At 41.7% G+C, this 21,959-nt stretch overlaps 1 protein-coding gene across 3 annotated transcripts in view; it reads right to left on the bottom strand.

Moving 5' to 3' along the window:
* Positions 1-21,733, bottom strand: part of Mlh3 (mutL homolog 3) — a 36,550-nt gene extending 14,817 nt beyond the window's left edge. The window contains exons 1-7 of one of the 3 annotated variants that reach the window (XM_076921639.1): positions 21,635-21,733; positions 17,229-20,550; positions 14,092-14,187; positions 12,945-13,033; positions 12,078-12,182; positions 9,733-9,805; positions 1,573-1,644 (exon numbers count right to left, since the gene is read on the bottom strand). In XM_076921639.1, the coding sequence (XP_076777754.1) occupies positions 1,573-1,644; positions 9,733-9,805; positions 12,078-12,182; positions 12,945-13,033; positions 14,092-14,187; positions 17,229-20,487 (3,694 nt within the window). In that variant the 5' untranslated portion in view covers positions 20,488-20,550; positions 21,635-21,733. The remainder of the gene's footprint in view (positions 1-1,572; positions 1,645-9,732; positions 9,806-12,077; positions 12,183-12,944; positions 13,034-14,091; positions 14,188-17,228; positions 20,551-21,634) is intronic. The other 2 variants (XR_013106692.1, XM_076921640.1) reach the window with 2 other exon arrangements.
* Positions 21,734-21,959: the final 226 nt, after the last annotated feature.

The following is a 21,959-nucleotide window of genomic DNA, read 5'->3' as shown; positions in this document are numbered from 1 at the left end:
CTTGCATTTCAAGTTTGTTTTTGATGACTTCCTTAGCCTGAGATTCTTTGCCAGTCTTTAACTGCCACACCAGAGCCCACCACTTCAATTAACTGTTATGATCTTGGGCAAGGCATAGAAAGATCAAACCTCTCCATCTCCCTTTCTTCCTCTGACAATTTTTTATGCAAAAAAACTCACAATTTTGTACAGCCAGTTCATTTGTTGTGATCATCAGCCTGCTTAAAGTTGAGAGCTCAGTGAGGAAGACACTTCAGCAACAGACGTCAGCTTAGCATTTAGTGAACTGAACATGATCCTTGGTTTGCTAACTGCCTAACGAGACTCAGCAACTATCCTCCAGAGGCTCTCAAGCCCTGACCAGCATCACAGCCTACGTGGTCCTCACACCACTGTATCTCACCACCAAAGCCATAAAGAAGGGCTCATATTTAAGTCCTTACTCAAAGTAAGTAATTTTTCCCACCATTTTTTTTTTACTGTATCTTTCCAATCTCTTGAGGGTTTCAATTTATAAGTCAAAATAAAATATTAGTGACATTATTGTCATTCCAGTTCATAAAACGTCTCCCTGGATTCTTACTTAACTCATTGACATTAAGGCTGTTCATTACTTAATCATAGGAATCAAGATTTTCCCGATAATTTAAAAAGGATATGGTGTGACATTGTAATTTCAACATTTGGACAGCTAAGAGGATAGAGCATTCAAGCTTGAGCTATACAGAGGAATTCTATGTGGTTGAGGTTTACTTTGTTTTTGTTTTGTTACTGATTGATTGATTGATTGTATTTTATCACTCGGTGATAAAATGCCTCATGATGGACAGAGACTGAAAAAAAAAGCATCAAAAAGCATGGTCACTTTGGAAAGATATATTTAAACAGTACTCACACTAGCTGCCCCTGAGAGAAAGAAGATGGAATGAAATACAAGGAGGTAAAGAATGCTTTATTACATTTCCTCTGTATCTCCTAGAATCACATCAGTGTGATCACACTATATATCCCCAAATAAATGAGATTTTTAAAAATAAAAGTATTACATGGGACCTTGATGACTGTGGGGGAGTTTTAGTGAGAGCACACAGCAGTGAGAACATACAGACATGGGAGAGCACACAGCAGTGAGAACACACAGCAGGGAGAGCACACAGCAGGGAGAGCACACAGACATGGGAGAACACACAGCAGGGAGAGCACACAGCAGGGAAAGCACACAGACATGGGAGAGCACACAGACATGGGAGAGCACACAGCAGGGAGAGCACACAGCAGGGACATCACGTTAATACATGTATGCATACTGTAAATGAGCTCAGTCCTTCTGTAGGTCTGGGTGGAGAATAAATATATAGGAAATGCACCTCTGACCAACTTGATCAGATTCATTTGTTTGCAATAGCAAAGCAAACTCCTGTGGTCTTCCAGTAGTTTTCAGACTAGGTTATCTCAGCTTAATTTTTCAAACACACAGTACATCCTTCTTCACAGTCATGGTGAGAAAAACTCTGTAGATGTGTCACCTGCACTGGAGTCTTAAACCTCCTCTAGCTGCAGACAGACGCTTACCAGTGATCAGCTGCTCCAATCGAATGCGCTCATGGGCAGCATGCTGGTCCACCAGGACTAACAGGTTTCCACCTACAAAATCATATATCAAGATTAAAAGAATCAAAGTGTAGTAGATCAAAGTAAAGACTGATTACTTAATCCATTTAATGACATATACATAAGATATACAACTGTGTTTTGTTATTTTTGAGACAGGGTCTCACTATATAGCTTTAACAGGCCTGGAACTTGTCTATACGCCAGGCTGGCCTTGAACTCACAGCAACCCACTTGCCTTTGCCTCCCACATGTTGGGATTAGAGGTGTGTGCTATCATAGCCAACTCAACTGTACTCTCTCTATATAAAAACAAAAACCCCAAACCCCTGAAGCTATCAATAAATTACCAAATTTGTCCCTGGTGAAAAGCTCTGTAACTTATCTATATTTCATTTAGAAAAGGTTACATTTTAAAATATTCATACAGACTTGGCTTTATTAAGTCAACTTTACAATAAAGAATCATGAGGTAATACACTGCATACATTATAATCAGAGGATTTTGATTTGCAAGCTACTCTGAAACTCAAGAAGATTGTACTTGTAACTTTAGATCAGAGGGCAGGACATTTTTTGTACAAACAGGAGAAAGGAAATATTTTATGCTTTTTAGGCTACATGAATGCTGTCATGACTACTCAGCTATTTGTTTTGAGCCAAAGCAGCCGCAGACAATCTGTGCCACTATAGCTGTGTTCCAATAAAACTTTATTTATGGACACTGAAGTAACTGCATAGACTGTGGCTGTGTCAAGAAGTCTTTTTGTTTTTTCCTAACCATGTAAGGATGTAAAAATCATTATTTCCTTGGCTTCAGAAAAACAGACCCTCAGTGTGTCTACTCCCAGACTGCAGCTGTAGCTGTAGCCTTCCTGGGTGAGCCTGTCACCTGGGAACACACTCAAATGCAGGGCAGAAGCTAACAGCAGGCACAAGCTTCTACAATTCTAACTCACACCTACATGATCTTGTCTACCGGTCCTGCTTTTAGGAACTAGGGATACTTCAGAAGAACACTTGTTCTTCTTCCAGAAGATGGGGGTTTGACTTCCAAAACCTACTTGGGAGCTCACAACTGTTTATAACTCCTGTTCCAGCCAATTTGAAGCCTTCATCTGGTATCAATGTGAACTGTACATGTGATACACATGCATACATGCAGAAACAAATTCATACATAGAAAATTTAAGTAAAATATTTAATTAAAAATATTTTTAAGTATGTGTAGTTGTGTGTTTGTATGTGGGTAGCAGTGCACACGACTGCACATGGGAGCAGGTCCCCACAGAAGCCACCTGTTCCCTGTGAGGCAGAGCCTCAGGTAGCTATAAGCCACTGGATGTGGGTGTGGGCGACAGGATTCTTGAGTATGCACTGCTAGCCACTGGGCCATGTCTCCACCCATTACAGGCCTCACTTTTAAGAGCAGGGCTTCAGACTTTCAAGTACAAGCGAGGAGGCAAAGGGTTTGGAAGTCAAACCTACAGGGGAATCTCACAGACAACAATTTTCCATGACAATATTACCTTTTATAAACTACATTTGTATTATTTTTGGCTAAAAGATTGAAGTTTATTGTTATTAATCATATTGAAATAAAAGTTCTTCTCTTGAATTTGATCAAAATAGAAAGTGTCTTTTTCCTATTTCTATTAAAAGATGAAGCATTTTTCTATGACACTGACAGTTTTAATTGTCAACTGAGAAAAGTCTCGACGGGCGTGATGTAGAGACCTGTCTTTATTCAGCTACCTGAAAGTAAGGGGCACCGTGCCCTGGATGTGTGGCCTCAACTGGACAAGCAGGTAAAGCCAGCTGAGCAGACGGTATGCCTGCACTCAGTTCTCTTCTCCAGACTGTGCGTGGGATGTGAGTAGCTTCTTCAAATTCCTGCCTGACTTCTTTCCAATGACAGAATGTAATCTGGGGTTGTGAGCTACAATAAACTCTCCCCTAGGTTGCTTTTTGTCAGTGTGTTTTATCAGCTACAGAAATGAAACTATGGGAGATACCATCAAACTCCCAGTTTAAAGACCAAGATTTAAAGCAAGAGGAAACAGACGAGATCCATGGTATCTCAGGGAGCTGCAGACTTACACAGATGATAATGACCTTGCCTTCAACTGCACAGCAAGTTGTAGCTGCCTGTTGATAGGTAAGCTTTCTACCACTTGAACAACACCTCTCACCCCATACTTTCTGGTGTGAGTGTGAGCGCGCGTGCGCGTGTGTGTTTACAAGCCAGAGGTCAGTCTCAGGTGTTGTTCCTTAGGACACCCCATCTTCCTTGGAAAGGGTTTCTCACTAGCTTTAAGCTCAGGTCCACTAGGCTCACTGGCTGGTCAGGCCCGGGGACTCACCTGCCTCTTTACCTCTCTGCCTCTGGGATTATAAGTGAACACTAGCACACTCATTTTTTTTAAAAAAGAAATTTTCTTTTATTAATATACTAATCATTTTGAGGTTAGCAAACAGAAGAATGTATCTCATGATGGCATCTACACAAATATATGTCATGTTTTGTTTTGTTTTGTTGACATAGGGTTTCTCTGTGTAGTTCTGCCTGTCTTGGAACTCACTTTGTAGACCAGGCTGCCCTTGAACTCACGTAGATCTGCCTGCCTCTACCTCCAGGGTGCTGGGATTAAAGGCCTGTGCCACCATCGCCCAGCATATACTTAGTTTTCATTTGTTCTCTTTAGATATGAGCTTTTTGGTTTTGGATTCCTCTGAGACAGGGTTTTACCATGTGGCTCTGTCCTGGAATTTGCTTTGCAGACCAGGTTGACCTCCAACTCACAGAGATCTGCCTGCCTCTGCCTCTCTCTGAGGGCTGGGATTAAAGGCATGTGCCACCACCACCTGACTTTAAATATGTTTTAAATTTCTTGTGACATATATTTGGCTGCATTTAAAACTGAAGAATAGGAAAGGATATGGATTAGGGTTCTGGATTCTTAGTTCCTTATCCATACTCTAACACAGTATCTTAAAAGTTATTGATGTGGGTTCTGGGCCTTGAACCTGCTTGTGAGGCAAACACTCTGCTAACTGAGGCTCTCCAGGCCCCACAGCTGTTATACCTGTTGACTTCTGACAACAGGTATAACACAGGAACACTCCCATGTTAACTATTAACTTACTTTAAGACTAGAAAGAGCAGCCGCTATTTCTGATGAACACTGGGTAACACAATAGAATAAGTCACAACCTTCAAGGGAGTGGTCTCAATATCAACACAAATTACCAAATTCAGAAACACTATGAAATCAGACCTGTACTTAACAGAAGAACAGCTTATCTTTCCATTGTCTACACAATGTTACGAGCTTTTGATTTCTTGAATGAAGCAGAATACAGAAGACAATTTATTCACACAGATGCCATGTTTTTGACATCACAACAAGACAGAATAGAAGCTCTATGAGATGTTTTCATATTATATTCTTAGCACATAAAATAAAATTTTAAATAATGGGTACTTGATAACTATTATATAATGAATTCATTCTCTAGATGAATAACTGAATAAATGTATCTCAGCGTAGGCAGAAATATGCATTAGTTATTGGTTGCACTGTAATTTAGAGCAATAATATATGTGTTCAATTAAAATATGTCAATATCAACTGGGAGTGGTGACACATGTCTTTAACCCTGACACTCAGGAGGCACATGATCTTGTAAGTTCAAAGCCAACCTGGTCTACATGGAGAGTTCCAGGCCAGCCAGAGCTACACGGTAAGAACCTGTTCTCAAAAACAAAAATAAAACAAATAAGCAAATATAAAAATTAAAATAAGTCAATGTAGGAACAGGTTGCATATTTATTTATTTAGAAATAAAAACACTCATATTTAGTTAAGAGGAATGCATTTACCTTTGTTTCTGACAGGGTCTCATGTAGCCCAGGCTGGCCTTGAACTTGCTATTTAGCTGAGGAGGATGCTACCGTTGCCTTCCCCCTTCTGGACTTACAGGAGTGCATCACCATGCTCAGTTTCATGCAGTACTAGAGACTGAACCCAGGGTTTCATCCATGCCAGCAAGCACACTACCAACAGAGCTACAGCCTTAGCTTCAAGAGACTCCTTGCACCCTGGTTTTGCTCCTGAAAAGAACCTCATTAGGCAGTGGTGGCACACATCTTTAATCCCAGCACTTGGGGGGCAGAGGCAGTAAGATCTCTGTGAGTTGGAAGCCAGTATGGTGTACAGAGCAAGTTCCAGGACAGCCAGCACCACACAGAGAAACCCTGTCTCAAAATACTGCCCTCCAAAAGAATCTGAAGAATACTTTCTTTGGTAGTAAATCCAACAATAAATATAAACTTTGGAGAGAAGTTTAACTAGTGGTCTTTTTTGTTTCTTTGAAGACATAGTTCCTGTGCTTAAAACTCGTCCTGGGTTCCACTGGCTGAGATTTTGATATCTCAAAGCTAATAGAATTTCAGGCAATCCAAACCTCAGGGCTGGAGAGAGGCTCAGCAGGTCAGACAGTTATTGCTAAGCCTGAAGACCTGAGTTCAATCCCAGGACTCAAACAGTAGTGGGAGAGAACCAACTTTGTACCAAACCCTGAACAGGCTCTGTTTTTGTCTAGATCTATAAATCTATGCTAAAGATTAACTATAAGTTAGGTTCAGCAACAAATTAACAATAATGATAGAACAGAACAGGGCCAAGGGTGTAGCTCAGCAATATAAGCACTTGTATAGCATGCCCAGCACTGTAAAAGTGAAGAATAATAAGTACACTCACAACAATATGCTGGAATAAAACTGCTAACGTCATTTCTATCATACTCGATGCCATTATTACGTACAATAACATTTCCTTGGACACAAGGACTTTATACTGTACAGTTAATCTGGTAATATATGCAGGGGCCGAATAACAGACAGCTAGGACACACAGCAGGTACACACTGGACAGCGGAGTGATCTGCAGTTTGGGTGGACCAGAGTGAGATGACAGAACATTTCATCATACTACTCAGAGTTGGGTGAAACCTAAAACTTATAAGTTGCTTATTTCTGGAATTTTCCACTTAATATTCTGACCTTGGTTGACTGTGGGTAACTGAAACCATGGGGAGTAAGACCACAGAACAGGCAGACAACTGTAATTGCACTCAAAATTCTCATGAAAAGGAAAGCTCCTCTCTCTCTGCTGGTCACTCGCTTCCAGGGCTCAGATGTCCTCATAGCAGTGATGGCTTCTGCCCCGTCTCTTTTGTCAGGCAGCTCTCCGTGCCAAGACACAACTGAACAGCGCCCATACAGCGGCAGCTGGTGTGAGGTCCTAGATGCAGTGCAACAGACTTCATTCCCTCATTCTCTAGCCATTCCTTCCCCTCCTCTTCTGCTGGTGCCTTTCTAGTCAGCTCTTGTTACATGTTAGAATTATTCAAGCATCTACCAGGGCTGTTTCTCACCCTCTATATTTCTAAGTGACAAGTGTCAACAATAATCAACTTTATGCAGACAACTCAAATTTACATCACCTGGTTAGAACACTCAGGTCTATATCTCCACCAGCCAAAAACATTCTTGCAGTCTCCTCTTTAACATTTCAAAGAGAGTTTAGATTAACTTGTGATTTTTATCCTCCCAGCCTGCTCCAACTCTAATCTGGTCTTACAACATCATCCACTTGGTCATAGAGATCAGAAAACTAGGTATTGTCTTTGATATTCCTCTCCGATACAATCCATCAACAACTCTGTTGACTTTATCTCATGCTTTCTCAATGCATCCACATCTGTTTCTTTGTTGTTGTTGTTGTTTTGTTTTTTTTTTTTTTTTTTTTTTTTTTTTTTGAGATGAGATCACACATGGTAGCCCAGGCTATATACTATCTAGCCTTGCATCTCCTGCCTTGGTCTTGTGAGTGCTGAATTTTCTGTCCACACAAGATGCACACTCAGTCTAATCCTTTCACTTCTCCTCTACCCTGATCCTAGGGAACCATTATTCTTAGACGCTGTGATATCTCCTTAATTGTCTCTGTGGAGTCCTGAACGCCACACAAACTCAGTCCATTCTCCATATAGCAACTATAACAGCCCGAAAACACAACATGATAGAACAGGTTGTTTGCACCTAGTGCTGGGCCACGGCAGCGCTGGAAGCTGGCATTTACTATCTGGCTGCTACTTCCTTCCCAGCTCTAACTCCAGGCTTTCTGTCCTGCTTCCATCCAACAGAGGGAATTACTATTTCCTTCCTTACTTGACTTGTACTTCAGGGTCACTCTACCAAGGTCTGCTTGCCTCCCTGACAAAATCAAACTCCCCAACATCAGTTCTTGCCACCTTGTAATTCTCCATTAAGAGCTACTGTTAAAGCCGGGCAGTGGTGGCACATGCCTTTAGCCCCAGCACTTGGGAGGCAGAGGCAGGCGGATTTCTGAGTTCAAGGCCAGCCTGGTCTACAGAGTGAGTTCCAGGACAGCCAGGGCTACACAGAGAAACCCTGTCTCAAAACAAAACAAAACAAACAACAACAAAAAAGAGCTACTGTTAAACTTTCATGTGTTTGTGTGATTATCTGTTCCTCTGACATATCTTATTGTTGCATCCCTAGAGCCTGGTAAAGTCCTTAGCAAACAACAGCATCAAATAATATTTGTTGAATGATTTATCTAGGAACTTTTGTCTCATTAAAGCAAGTCACAAACTTGTTTTAATTGTTTTTAACTTTATGTGCATGCATATTGAGCCTGACTATGTATCTGTGCACCACATGCATGCCTGGTGCTCAAGAAGGCCAAGAGTGCCAGATCCCCAGACTTGAGTGACAAACAGCTGTAAGCCACTAGATAGATGCTGGGAATCTAACCCAGGTCCTCTGTTACATGGCTCTCTTCACAGCCAAGCCATCTCTCCAGACTCCTGATTCTGTGTAAACACTCTTGATTAACCGAGCAAAACATTATATAGACTTCTAAACACTTATTAGTATAGCTAACACTGTACAGGGAGCTGAGGGGATGGGCCAAGGGGTAAAGCACTTGCTTTACAAGCACAAGACTTGAGTGAGAGGTTAGAACCCATGGAAAATGCCTGGGATGGTGGTACATGTCCGAAACCTAAGAGCTGGAGAGGTGGAGACAAGAAGATGCCTGGGGCTCACTGGCCAGCCAGGCCTCACTGGCCAGCCAGGCTTGCCTTACTGCTGACATTCAGGCCAATTAGAAACTGTCTCAAAGGAGATGGATGGCATCCCTGAACATGACACCTACAATTATTCTTCAATCTCCATATGTATAGGTGAGCACCTGTGTATACAGACATGAGTCATCACAGTGATGGGGGCTGGGCACTCAGTGGGAGTATTGGCTGTGGGAGCATGACGACCCCAGTGTGGATCCCTAGCATCCACATTTTAAAAAACCCAAAAACCTGACTGGGGTGGCCCATGCCTGCAACTGCAGTGATGGGGAAGGCTGGGGCAGGCAGCCGAGGCAGGGGCATAACTGCTGGGCAGCAGTTTAGCAGAACAGTAGGCCTCAGGGTTACAAGAAACTTGTCTCAAAAAGCTGGGTGGAAAGTAATGTAGGAAGGCACCTTAAGTTACCTCTGGCCTCCACCTCTCTCTCTCTCTCTCTCTCTCTCTCTCTCTCTCTCTCTCTCTCTCTCACACACACACACACACACACACACACACACACACACTAAAAAGTCTGTAACATAAGATATTTTAAAGAAGTAGAAAATGAAATTCTTCCTTTGCCCACCTTTATTTTCACTTCCCAGGATTGCTATTAATAGTAGGTCTACTACTAAGAGTAAACTATTACTAGTTTAGCGAGCCAGGTGTGGTGTGGTATAGGTCTGCGGCATCCCAGCAGTCAGGCTGAGGCATTAGGACCACCATGCGTGAGAGACAATCCTAGGCTACATCTCAAAAGACTAAAAGCTTTCTGTGTATCTTATTTACGCGTGTGTCAATGTACTTAGAGTTCATGTACTTTAAAACGTGCTTCAGATTCTCACTTTAGGTCAGTTTGCCTTTATCTGTTTTTATCCATCAGATTGTTGCACCCCACAAACACTCTACAAGGCAGTTATCGGAGCACTAGACGGCTCATTAGTGAAGCAGAACTCCATGCTCACCTGCTTGACCGCTCTCATCCGTCCTCGTGCTCATTAAGCAGGCAATAAACTTGTTATCCACTTGCTGGAGAACCTGCCAGTCACGGAGATAAGTCATGTGACACTAACCAAAAATTAGCAACTGCTTACCTGCATAAAGAGGTATGACAATACTCAATGTGCTACCACCCACAGCCAAGACCCAGAAGAGAGCCAACTGAGAGCGTTTGTCTCAACCTGATTACTGAGTTTTACCTTTGGGATTCACAGGGTGGAGGGAACTGTCTTGCAAGTTGCTCTCTGGCCTCCACATGCATGGCCTTGCTCCCAATAAGCACAACAAAGACTTGTTTTAAAACTAACTGTGAGGAAGTTCTCAGAAAGATAAAACAAAGGGCAAGCAGAGCCGGTGGAGGGCACGGAGGGACAGGTGTCCCCAGTGCCACAGTGCACTTCTGCAGTTCCAGCAGAGACTCTCTAACACATACGACCAAAGACTGCCAATAAATAGGACTATTAAAGACAGTGTCTCAGTGTGTAGCCCTGCCTGGCTTGGAACTCTCTGTGTAGACCAGACTGGCCTCCATCTCACAGAGATCCTTCTGTCTCTGCCTTGCAAGCTGGGAATAAGGTGTGTGCCATCATGCACAGCCTAAAATACAAATTCTCAACTGTGAAAAGCAAGGAAAGGCATTCTGGAATCATCAGTCTAACAGTTGTGGTAAATGGCACCGACAGTTCTACCCTGTGGGGGCTCCTCTCTGTTTAAGCTCATGCTCCCCAAAGGCCTCTTTCTGGATAACTGGGCCCCTGCTGCAACCCCAAGTCAACACCTGGGTAGGCACTTGCTCAGTGTTGCATACCATCTGAGTTTGTTTCCAACTCTGAGGGCAAGGAGACTGGGACAGTCAGAGCAGAGACAGAGAACAGAGCAGAAGAGGACAAGAGTCATGGGTCCCTTTGTTAATGAACTTCCCAGTCTATGGCTTCCTTAGCCTCTGCAGCCTCACAGAGAGACAGAGTCACTTAAAAGTGAGTATTTTTGCATAGTTAACGACAATGTTGATTTATAAATAATATTTTGGTTTTTTCATAGTTATAAAATATAAAATTGAAATATAATTCTCTGCAGAAATGTTAACAGTCCTTGATACTATCAACCTGAAGTATAATTCAGCCCCTGAACACCTGCTTACATTATTAAAGGTATTCTTCTTGGCTATTAAAATTAATGTGGATTTTTTTTTTTTTCCCTGAAGATAAAAATTCAAGGTTCCAGCTGGGAAATGGTGGCATTAGAGGCCAGCCTGGTCTACAGAGCAAGTTCCAAGACAGCCAGGGCTACACAAAGAAACCCTGGCTTGAAACATAAAACAAAAATATATTTAAAAATAAAATTAATAATAATAACAATGACGATGGTGATGTATGGTTCCAGTCAGATTATAAGCAAAGAAACCCATGTCTGATGCCTAGTCTTGACTGTAAAACTGACTGCATTTGGAATTCACCAAAGCCCAAGAGGCTGGTACGCCTATCTTAATTAAATCACTTGCGACCCACTTCTTATCCAGATCTTTTGAGAGAGAAGATCCACCTTTAATCTGGGCTACACCTGCTGTTGGCAGCCTATATAAAGGACACAGAAAGAGGATGTTTGCTTGCCCTCACTCTGGCTGGCAAGTCCACTCCTTCCCTGGCATTAGGCCAACTTCTTCAGGATTATGTTGTAAACTGAAGACCAGCTGAGACATCCAGCCTTGTGAACCAAACAACTACTGTATTCTTGAACGTTTGTTAGACAGCCATTGTCAGACTAGCTGGAAAGCCATTCTATGTATATACATAATATGTACATATGTGCACGTTTCCTCTCTCTTTCTCAACCACACACACACAGACACATACATACACACATGCATGCATGCATGTATGTATGCATGTGTATGTATGTATGTATGTATGCATGTATCTATGCATGCATGCATGTATGCATGTATGTATGTATGTATGTATTCATTCTATCAGTTCTGTATGTATGTATGTATGTATGTATGTATGTATGTATTCATTCTATCAGTTCTGTTCCTCTAGAGGGGCCTGACTAATAAAACATGCCTTGACTAATACAGTTTATCTTTAAGAAAAAAAAATCAATTAGCTGGATGTGGTGGTGCACACCTTTATAGTCCCAGCACTCAGGAGGCAAACTCTGAGTTCAAGGCCAGCCAGGTCTACAGAGTCAGTTCCAGGACACCCAAAGCTACATAGAGAAACCCTATCTTGAAAAACAACAAAAACAAAAAATTCAATTTCACAAAGTTAGTCTGTGTTAAGCATTTCATGGCTTTCGGTGCTGCTTTTACCTGCACTGAACGCATCATCTCTTTGGTGAAGCGATAGGGATACAGTACGTTGTGAATCTTAACTGCTAAGCTCTCGGCCTGGCCACGGCTGACATCAACAGCAACCTAGAAAGACCCAGTAAAGACAAAACTTAAGTTTTAATTCTGTGCAACTGTTTTACCAATGATTTCAAAGTCCATTAGAACCCTCATTTTGGGGAGCTGAGTGAGAATATATTGGTCGGTGGTACAGCACTGCCTAGCACATGCAAGACAGAGTATCAATTTCTAGCACTGCAAAAAATAAAACCAAACAAACATTTTCAGATATCCTACTAGAGACAGCATGAATGTAGGAAAGCTATAGATCCAAGGGGCTCTAAAAATAAGTTTTCTAACAAATTTTTTATGAACAATGACAAAAATCCAGCATTATTTCAGAACAATTTGTCTATGCCCCATGATTAAGTCCTTCAAGGCATCTTAAGTGAGGAATCAGTAGTCAAACGCTTGCTGTTACCCACACTCATTACCACACTGGGTACATGCTGTGACAACATAGCAAAGACAGAACACTGCCAGGACACCCAGACCTGGTCCTGCAGATGAAATGATATTCTGTTGAATGGCAACGCTTATTACCACCCTGTAAGACAGGACAAACACATTTGCCCTTTACAACTGAATATACATGTTTAGGCCAAAAATTCCTGACCTTTCCAAAATGCTGACTTCTCCTCTCTACATTAAACACTAATATCCAAGTAAATCATCTGGAAATCTGCCTACTTTCCATTCGTAATTATAAATTCATATACTTAGGCATGCTACCCAGCTAAAATGAAGTTCAAATTTAAAAATAGGCAAGGAAAAGTACTGCAGACCTACCTCTGGGTATCGGGCAAACACTGGATTGTTCCATTCTGAAAATAAAGACTGAAGGGGTTCACTGACAGCAGCAGCCACATCCACAGCATCTGGGGCAAAGGGGACAGCTGTCATCAAGGCCCAGAGAGAGTGACTGTCCTAGTCCACTGAGCTACAAGACCAAAGATTAGACACAGTATCCCTACACTTCACAAATGCCGGAACCATGTCCTGTATCCCTGTATTTGTTCAGATGTTACTTCTTTGGTTTTGGAGACAGGGTCTTACTATGTAGCTCTGGCTGACCTAGAACTTGCTATGTAGACCAGGCTGACCTTAAACCTACAAAGACTCAACTGCCTCTGCCCCTTGAGTGCTAGGATTAAAGGTGTGTGTGTTACTACACCCAAACTTGATGCTACTATTAAAACTAGACTGTATCTTCTGGCATAGATTTTCTCCAAATTGTCTATAACAATGTTTCAGGGGCCTGGGGAGATGGCTCAGAGGTTAAGAGGGTCTGCTGCACTTGCAGAGGACCCAGGTGTTGTTCCTAGCACCCACATGGTGGCTCACAACCATCTGTAACTCCAATTCCAGAGAATCTGCCTTCCTCTGGCCAAGGAAATTGCATGCATGTGGTACATAGACATGCATGCAGGCAAAAATACCCGTTCACACAAAACAAAACTAAATAAGTCTTTTTTTAAAAAAAGGAAAAATATTTCCAAGTATGTGTCCAGAAAAAATTATAGTTCAAATTTTCTTGTTGTCTTTGGAAAAAATATATATATATATACTTAATCTATTTAAGAAACAATAACAAAATAATAGATTTCTTTAGCTTTTTTTCAAAGGATTTTACAAAGATCAAACTACTGAAATATGAAGAAATTTAATCTTTAAAAATAAAAACCATTTCCCCAGTCACAGACACCATAGCCTACGCATAATCACCCCGTGCGAACCTCCAGTCTGGAAAAGCAATTCCTGATCTAAATGCATGTGCTGAATTACTTAGCTCCGCTGTTAAACAGAGCCGTGGGGAATTCCTGGCTCCTGAGGCACAGCTGGTGTGGATCAAGCTTCAGAATGCAACATTGCTTTGTCTTCTGCACTGAGTGGACGGTGTGTACTAAGTGTCTCCACAGCCTCTGTAATTACTCACCTCTGTGGTGTCTCAGCGTGGTCCTTTCTTCCTGAGCTCTTGGGAGGAAAGGAAGAATGAGGTCGCTTCTAAAAGGATGACACCTGTACTGAAACCCTAAGCAAAAAAGGAAAACCTACAAGTCTGAACTCAACATACAAGTAAGCTATTAAAGAGTAAAAATCCCTTTTTACAAACTAAACAAAGACATAAGGCAGACTACTAAACACTACACAGAAAGTCAAAAGTTTCAATGAAACTATCTGCTAACTTACATTAATGCCTTGCTTCTTTATTCATGAATGTGATTCTCAATAGCCGAAGGGAGGCAATTGTGGGGGTGGGAGGCACATTAGGCAATGCTTTGAGTCATTTTTCACGGTCATATTTTGGGTAAATGGTGCAGCTACTGGAATCTAGCAGATAAAGGGAGGGGAGGCTGCTAAATACCCTCCAAGCTATAGTTACTCAGGAAAGCCTTGTCAGACACACAGTTGTACTTAATGATTTCCACAACTGCTGCAGCCTAAACAAATTCCCAACTTATATGTCCCTTCTCCACAACCTATGTGTCTACTGTAAGTATGAATTCCTTGTGTTACATAGCTATCTATAATAGACGGAAAGGCTGAGAAGTCAGACACTGCCTCCCTCAGTGTAACAAGCAACAAATGCTAAATGAATCTGCAAAAAAATGAATGAGTGGGTGAGAGGTGCAGACACCGCAGCCTGAGAGACAACTGTCTGAGAGGTGCAGACACTGCAGCCTGAGAGACAACTGTCTAGTTCTAACCATCTTTCTGAAGGAAGAGCAGATCTGAGTCCTAGAAACAAAGAGATAGTTTTGAAAAAGGGAACACGAGGCCTGGAGAGGTGGCTCAGTGTTAAGAGCACCAGCTGCACTCCCAGGGGATCTCAGTTCAATTCCCAGCTCCCTTATAGTGAGTGGCTCACGCCATCTGTAACTCTAGTTCCATGGGATTTGATGCCTTCTTCTGTCCTCCACGGGCATGAGGCATGAACACGGTGTACAGACATACATGAAACCAAAAATACTCAAACACATAAAATAAAAATTTTAAAAAAAGAAGGGGTGGACATGTAACAGAACTATTACTTGAAAAGGCAAGCCTGTTGGACAAAACTAAAACAAGATAGCATCGTATAAGTCATAAGAAAGGACACTGATCTAGGACTGTGGCTCAGTGGGAAAGTATGTAATATGTAGAAGGCCCTGCACTGGAAAAGAAGAAATTTTTAAAGAAAAAATCCTGTGGGTTAAGGATATGTACAACATTACTCTAGATTTACTTTTATATGGTAAAACTTGGGTTTTGTGGAGCTCAGCTGGGCTTGAGATGCACCTGAGAATGACCTTCAATTCCTGATCCTCCTGCCTCCACCTCCCAAGTGTTAAAGATGAATAAGTTTAACGAGTCCCTCAGTAATTTATTGCATGTTTACATTTTCATGTGTGGGTCCACCATGTCCTGATGTCCCACATTTCCTTGTGAATGGAGGGTGTGAGGCACCACCTTTTCAATGAACTTGTTTTGATATTAAAATTATTTTTCATTTGGAACTTGATTTAACAGGATTCTCAAACGTTCACAAGATATGGTAATCCGGATGGTTAAATGGATTGAAGAGGTTTCAACCTCAACCTCTAAATCTACTTAACAGGAGCAGATGTTTATGTTGAATGTGGCAGCTAAGATCCCCCCTTTGTTTTGGCAACAACCACCCCACAGTTGAATGTAATCCAGTTCTTTGTTGGCACTGTATCAGAAGCAGTTACATTTCAGGAAGATGAGGTGCCGCTGCCTTAGATGCTTCTCTCTGATAAATGCTCGGCACATACAAACCAGTACACATGACCTAGACTGAAAAGCACATAAAGAAGCCTTGAGAGCAACTGGATAGTCTCAAGAACAATACTGAAAGTAAAGAGGTTCTCTCCTCCTATTAAATTCTCTAGAAGTTACAATAGTCATTTTTTTCCCATAAGGAAAAAACATTGAACACTAAAGGATTTATTTAACCTCAAGTAAATCAGAGCCTCCAACTAGAAATATTTATCCTAAGAAGACATTATAATTTGCAATTATATTCATACAATTTACATTCTTTTACAGCATTTGAGACTTTTTAACAGGGATGCATATTTAATGTTTATCCTACTGGTGAAAGCCAAGATCATAGCCAGATGGGAATCAGCTTTACCGTCTCCCAACATCTGGCTCTAAACACTGCCAAAACAATGTCACTTTTAACGTTGCTGGAAACCTGAGACCCCAAAGTCCTCCACCAGGCTCTGGTGTTGCCATGTGGTGTGACCTGAGAGCCACATTATTATCAGCTTCTTATATCAGAAACATAGCCAGTGGATTGATATATGAATTATAGGAAAGTACATTTGAAAAATATAGTCATGAAGGCACCTATCTAGCCTACATTTTGCAAACTGTTGGCCAAATCCTACATTCTAGGGGAAGCTCATAAAGTCACACTGTGCTGACCTACAGATCTTACTGGAAACTTCTAAGTAAAGGTTTTTCCAACCTTAGGCTGGCAGCCACAAGTGAAAGCAGTCATGTTTCTAAAGACAATTTTTACAGGTATATTTGGGAAGAAAGGCAAAACAGGGTAGATAAAAACTGTGGATCTTTTAGCTATTACCAGTGTACCATGTACATTTATTAAAATGAAGTTTCCCACCCTCTCTTACACACACATCTTAGACACATGTAAATACATTTACATCTTTCATCAGTCTTTACTAAATTCTTATATTTGAATAGTGTGAAACCTAGTGAATCTCCATACACCTTAAACACAGTAGAGGTTTTAAAAATCTGCCTTCAGAAGCTGAGTGTTGTGATACATACCTTTAATTCTATAGGATCTAGAAGCAGGAGCTATCATGAGTTCAAGACCAACTTGTCTACAAAGAGAGTTTAAGGCCAGCCTGGACTACATAGCAAGACCCTATCTCATTATTCCTCAACCCAAAAACAACCACCCCCCTAAACCAAACAATAAAACACAGCCTTCTAATGCTATCTGCTGAGGTTATCTCTATGAACAATCATTATATTGCTCTTTGGCCACTATTCTTTCTCCGAAACATTTCACACCAATGAATACTGCATACCTACCATTCCCAAGCAGGACATCCACAGCCACGGTTGTCAGATCTTTTGTACAAGCAGTATGAGTGTCGTCAGTAGGAGCAACGAATGTGCTAAGTCCTGTCACTCTGTTGATGTAAACCATTCTTCCCAGAGTTACATCAAAATGCTGCTGCCAACCCATACTACACATATTTGATTCTTCATCTTCAGAACAAGATCTTGCCTCAGATCCATCACTCTGGGAACAGACTTCACCTTGGCTGCCAGTTCTATCTTCTACCTGGCTCATTATCATTTTACTGGCAGAGTCAGGGCTTCCGGTATGTTGCTCTGAAGCTCTGATGAGAACATCTGAATCTTTGCAGATTTTAGAATCATTACAGGGTAACAGCAAAGAAGTTTCTGGTTTCTCTGTGTCCTCCGTTATCATGTTAGAATGTAGTGCACTGTTTTTATTGATGGAACCATCCTCCATGGCAGAATCTGGCATTGGAAGCCCATCACTCTCTTTTTTCTCAATTTTGTTTTTTAATAATTCACAAAAATCTAAGTCTAACCTAGTGCACTGGCTCCTATCTTTCCAACTAGGATCTGAATCTGAAAGATCACTAATATGACCTGTCATCTCCATGGTTTGCATCTCTTTTTCAGAATCCTTTAGTCTGGATAATTTAGAAGCCAGTGATTCAGTGGGCTTCTCAACATCAGGTTTTCTGTTGCAGTGAGATAATTCTGCCAGAGTAATAGGACTTTCTCTCAAATGAGGCATCTGTTCTAAGCAATCTTCTTTGGAAAATGAAATTTTCTCTGGGTGCAGGATGGGACTTAATGGTTGACAAGTATCACTGTGCTCCACAGTAGTGATCTCACAACCATCGGACATATGTGAGTGGCTCTTGTCTTTCAGAAGAATATCAGGTTCATTGTGAGGGTCAAGCTGGGTCCTGACTTCAGTGTTATTATCCTCTTCTGTATGTAGGGAATTGTTAACCTTCCCATACTGCCTCTTAAACTTCTCTAAAGACCCTACTTGTGAACGCAAGCTTAGCTTCCTACGGACTATGTGTTTGAAGGAACCCATTTTATTTATTTTCTTACAACCACCAGAAACATATCTACACCATGGAAAGGAGGATGTATCAGGCAAAAAGCAATCTGTGTGTGATTCTTTACAGCTTTCCTGAAAAAGAGCCAAGTTGTCGTCTGTTGCTCCAGGTTTGTTCTCTGTCCCATAACCTGTATTTGTCCTGCAAAATCTTTTGTTGGGTGGTTGAGTGGATTCTTTACTTAAAGTGCTTGTTAAATGGCTGCTGTCTGGAGTCTCAATTGCGTGGTGTGTTCTATTTCCAAATGTTTCGTGGGCACTTACAGGACCCGGGCGAGCATAATTTTTAAATGAATGTTCTGTTTTAGTTGATTTACCGTGCTCACTTTGTACCACATGAGTTATAAAGCCAGTGGAGCATAACTTAACTTGTCCATAACTAAAAACATTTGCTCTTCCACGACTACTGGGCTCCTTTTTCTTTCTTTCCTTCTTCCTCTGAGTACCCTGTACTCTTAATGGTGTTGTCTCAAAAGGCAGAGGTTGCCACCTCACTTCAGGGGCATCTTTAAACATCTCCAGTTGACTCTGAGTTTCACTATTTGGGGGGATGCTGGCAGCTATGACATTAACAGTCCTACTTACTGTCTGCATTCCCAGATCTGCCTCACTCTCCTCAAGGAGATGATGTGTTTGAATGGGGCTTGAAAACATTTTTGGACTGGTTTCATGTGGCCTTTCTGAAGTCCTATTTTCCAACAACAATTTTTTCCATTTCTCATTTTCTCCAGAGTGTGATATTTTGGCTACCTCTTCTTCTAACACCCTTGATTCTAAGCAAGCACTGCTGCTGTCGTGTGACGCAGGCTCTATTGTTTTACTGTGGCCCAGGCCATCTGATTCATAAGTGGACAATGAATCCACTGTTTTTTTTCTGATAGTTTCTGAATCGCCACAATTTTGTGTGGTTTTATTTTCTACAGTAGCTATTCTTTTCACAGCTTTTGACTGTAAATTAAACATTTCATAGGAATCCAAAATATTATTACACGCTTCCTGGAAACTGCTCTGGTCACACTTCTCATGAGTAGATGCATGTGTCTGAAGAGTTGTATCAAACAAACTAAAACCATTATCTTCATTAAATTCCTTAATATCTTCACCTGATAACTCTACAAATAATTTTTCTTGCTTTAAAAACTTTTTTACTCCTTCCTGAATACAAATCAACACAGTATCCCAGTTCTGAAACTCAATCAGAGTTTTGGCTGGCTCTATGCAGACATCATACTCACAGAATGGGCACTGCACATTGATTACGTATATCCCGTGGAGTTCTGAGGCAGATCGGTGTCGAGGACTTGAATTCATTTGCCTACTGGCAGAGCCATTCTTTGGCCTGCATATAATACTTTCTTTTCTTAATAAAAAGTCAATAAGTTTATGCAACTTTGTTCTTAAAACTAGTCTTCTGTTCACAAACAAAAACTGTATATTCTTATTGTAGTGTGCTTCGGAGCTGATGTAGCCACTTATCTCAAATTCCTTATATTTAAAATGTATTTCTCTTAACTTTTGGGACTTGCCCAATCCATAAATTTGACAAAATCGAGAACATATGTCTTTGGTTTTAGGGAGCTGAAGAACCATGGAACCAGAAACATCATTCCTCAAAGAGAAAGAAATGGAGGGGTGCATAAGTGAGAGAGCTTCTACCCTCTGCCTAACTTTCTCAAACTCTAGTCTAGGATCCATGCTTTTCCTCCGAACAGGAAACTGGTAAAACAGGTTATAGACCGTTACTGTAGTCCCTACACTTGGTCTGGTCAAATCAGCCTCACAGGTGGTGAGGGCTTTTCCGTTTTGAAACATTTTCACAAAGGTTTTCAATGCTGTGCTTTTCTTGGATACAATTTCTACAGCACTAGCCATGTCGGCTATGCTTGCCAAGGCCTCTCCTCGGAAACCGTAAAATGTTGGGTTCTCCAAGTCCCGTACCGAGTTGCATTTACTAGTAAAATACCGGTTTCCCACCTTCTCTATGTCGTCCCCCGCCATCCCAAGTCCATTGTCTATCACTTGAACTCGGAAGGTTTCCATGTTCACTCTGAGGGCCACACATGTTGCTTCAGCATCAACACTGTTAAGGGCGAGTTCCTCGACGCACTGGCCTAGGGAGCTTATGGCTAAACCGGAACGCAGCTTGGCTTGTACTTCATCTGATAGACACCTGATCATGGCAGGGAGACACGTAGAGTGAATGGCAGACACTGGCTTCCTCCTCTGACTGGAAATAACCACCTATGGAAAATAAAACACAACACAACACAGCCTCTATCAAACCTCAGTTATATCACATCACCCACGTCTCTCAACCAGCACAAAGAACTACAGTTTGAGCTAAATAAAGTGAAACAGAAGTATACTTTTGGTTTCTAGACAGCACACAAAACTCATGCACTGGTATAACGGACTTCAATTCCAAAGAAGCATTCATAATTTCCTAATTTTCGCTGTTCCTAAAGTGAATGCCCTACAGTGAAATTATAATTACACTGGATGCTGACCCGTAAAGACACTATTCAAATTTCTAAGCACTTCACTAAAAACAGATGCCTAAGTTAAACTCAGTTAAGAAACATTAGCTAGAAATTATTGATGAAAAAAAGTCCAAACTAGTTTCATAACGTTTATAGTTTACACAATAACCACAGCTTTTAGAAAACCTTTTGATGTTCTAAAACACTGTAAGTAGGAAGGTAAAACCATGGGACAAAGTCAAACCTATCAAGGAGACACAGCAAGTCCTTACTATCGTCACGATTACTCTCTGGGGGGTGGGGTGGGGATGGGAAAAGGTAAAACTCCTTTGATATTTAAGTCCTGCTCCTGTGTTGCCTGGTAGCTTGTTGAAAGGCCCTTATTACTGATATTTTCTGTTGATACTCTTGGTCTTTTATATCTCCAGAACATAGCTTGGCAATAACAAGTGATGGTATGGGGTGGTCGGAACCTGATTCCAGTCTTTTCTTATACAAACCCTAAGATTCTAGGTCGTTAAGGTCTCATTCTTAAGCGAGAACAGTGTGGCCGGTGACAGGGCTGGTTTCTTTTTAAGTGTCAGAAAAAAAGGGGCTACTACTGCTCTCTAAGACAACGCATTTAGCAGCCGTTGGCAAACGGGGTGACTGTGCAATGAGCAATTCTAGGGTCTAAATAGTCTGGCATCCCGTGCAGGCCGGGCCGCGCCTGCGCAGTCCACCCGCCCTGCCGCTCGGGGGAAGCCGGGAGGCGCCCCCAGACAGGCCCGCGGCAGTCACTACTGCTCTTGTCCAGTTAGACAAACTCTCGGGACCATATTTCATCACGTGCTTTCCCCCTTCACCTCGAATCTTCTCCATCAACTCTCACCGACCAACCACCTCCAACGTCGGACGCGCGCTCCGGAGCATGCGCCTTCGAAGCGCCGCGAGACAGCGTCTGCAGGACGTTCCAGTGCGCAGGCGCCAAGGTGGCCAAGCTGCGCATCCCTTCACCTGGCTGGTTCCAATTAGTTCTCCCGCCTTACTCTTTCAGGATAGGGTGAAAGGCTGTTTCTAGTAAAGTTTACTTTGTTCCCTTTCTTCTTGCTCTCGTCTCCTTTGCATATACTAATATTTAGTTTCACATGTATCTTTCTTGTTTCCTTAGTCTTTGTTCGCTAGATAGTA

Source organism: Arvicanthis niloticus, chromosome 23 (assembly GCF_011762505.2).
Source record: "Arvicanthis niloticus isolate mArvNil1 chromosome 23, mArvNil1.pat.X, whole genome shotgun sequence".
NCBI classification, from domain to species: domain Eukaryota; kingdom Metazoa; phylum Chordata; class Mammalia; order Rodentia; family Muridae; genus Arvicanthis; species Arvicanthis niloticus.
The sequence above is the reverse complement of the archived record's forward strand: the minus strand, read 5'-3'. Positions and strand labels throughout refer to the sequence as shown.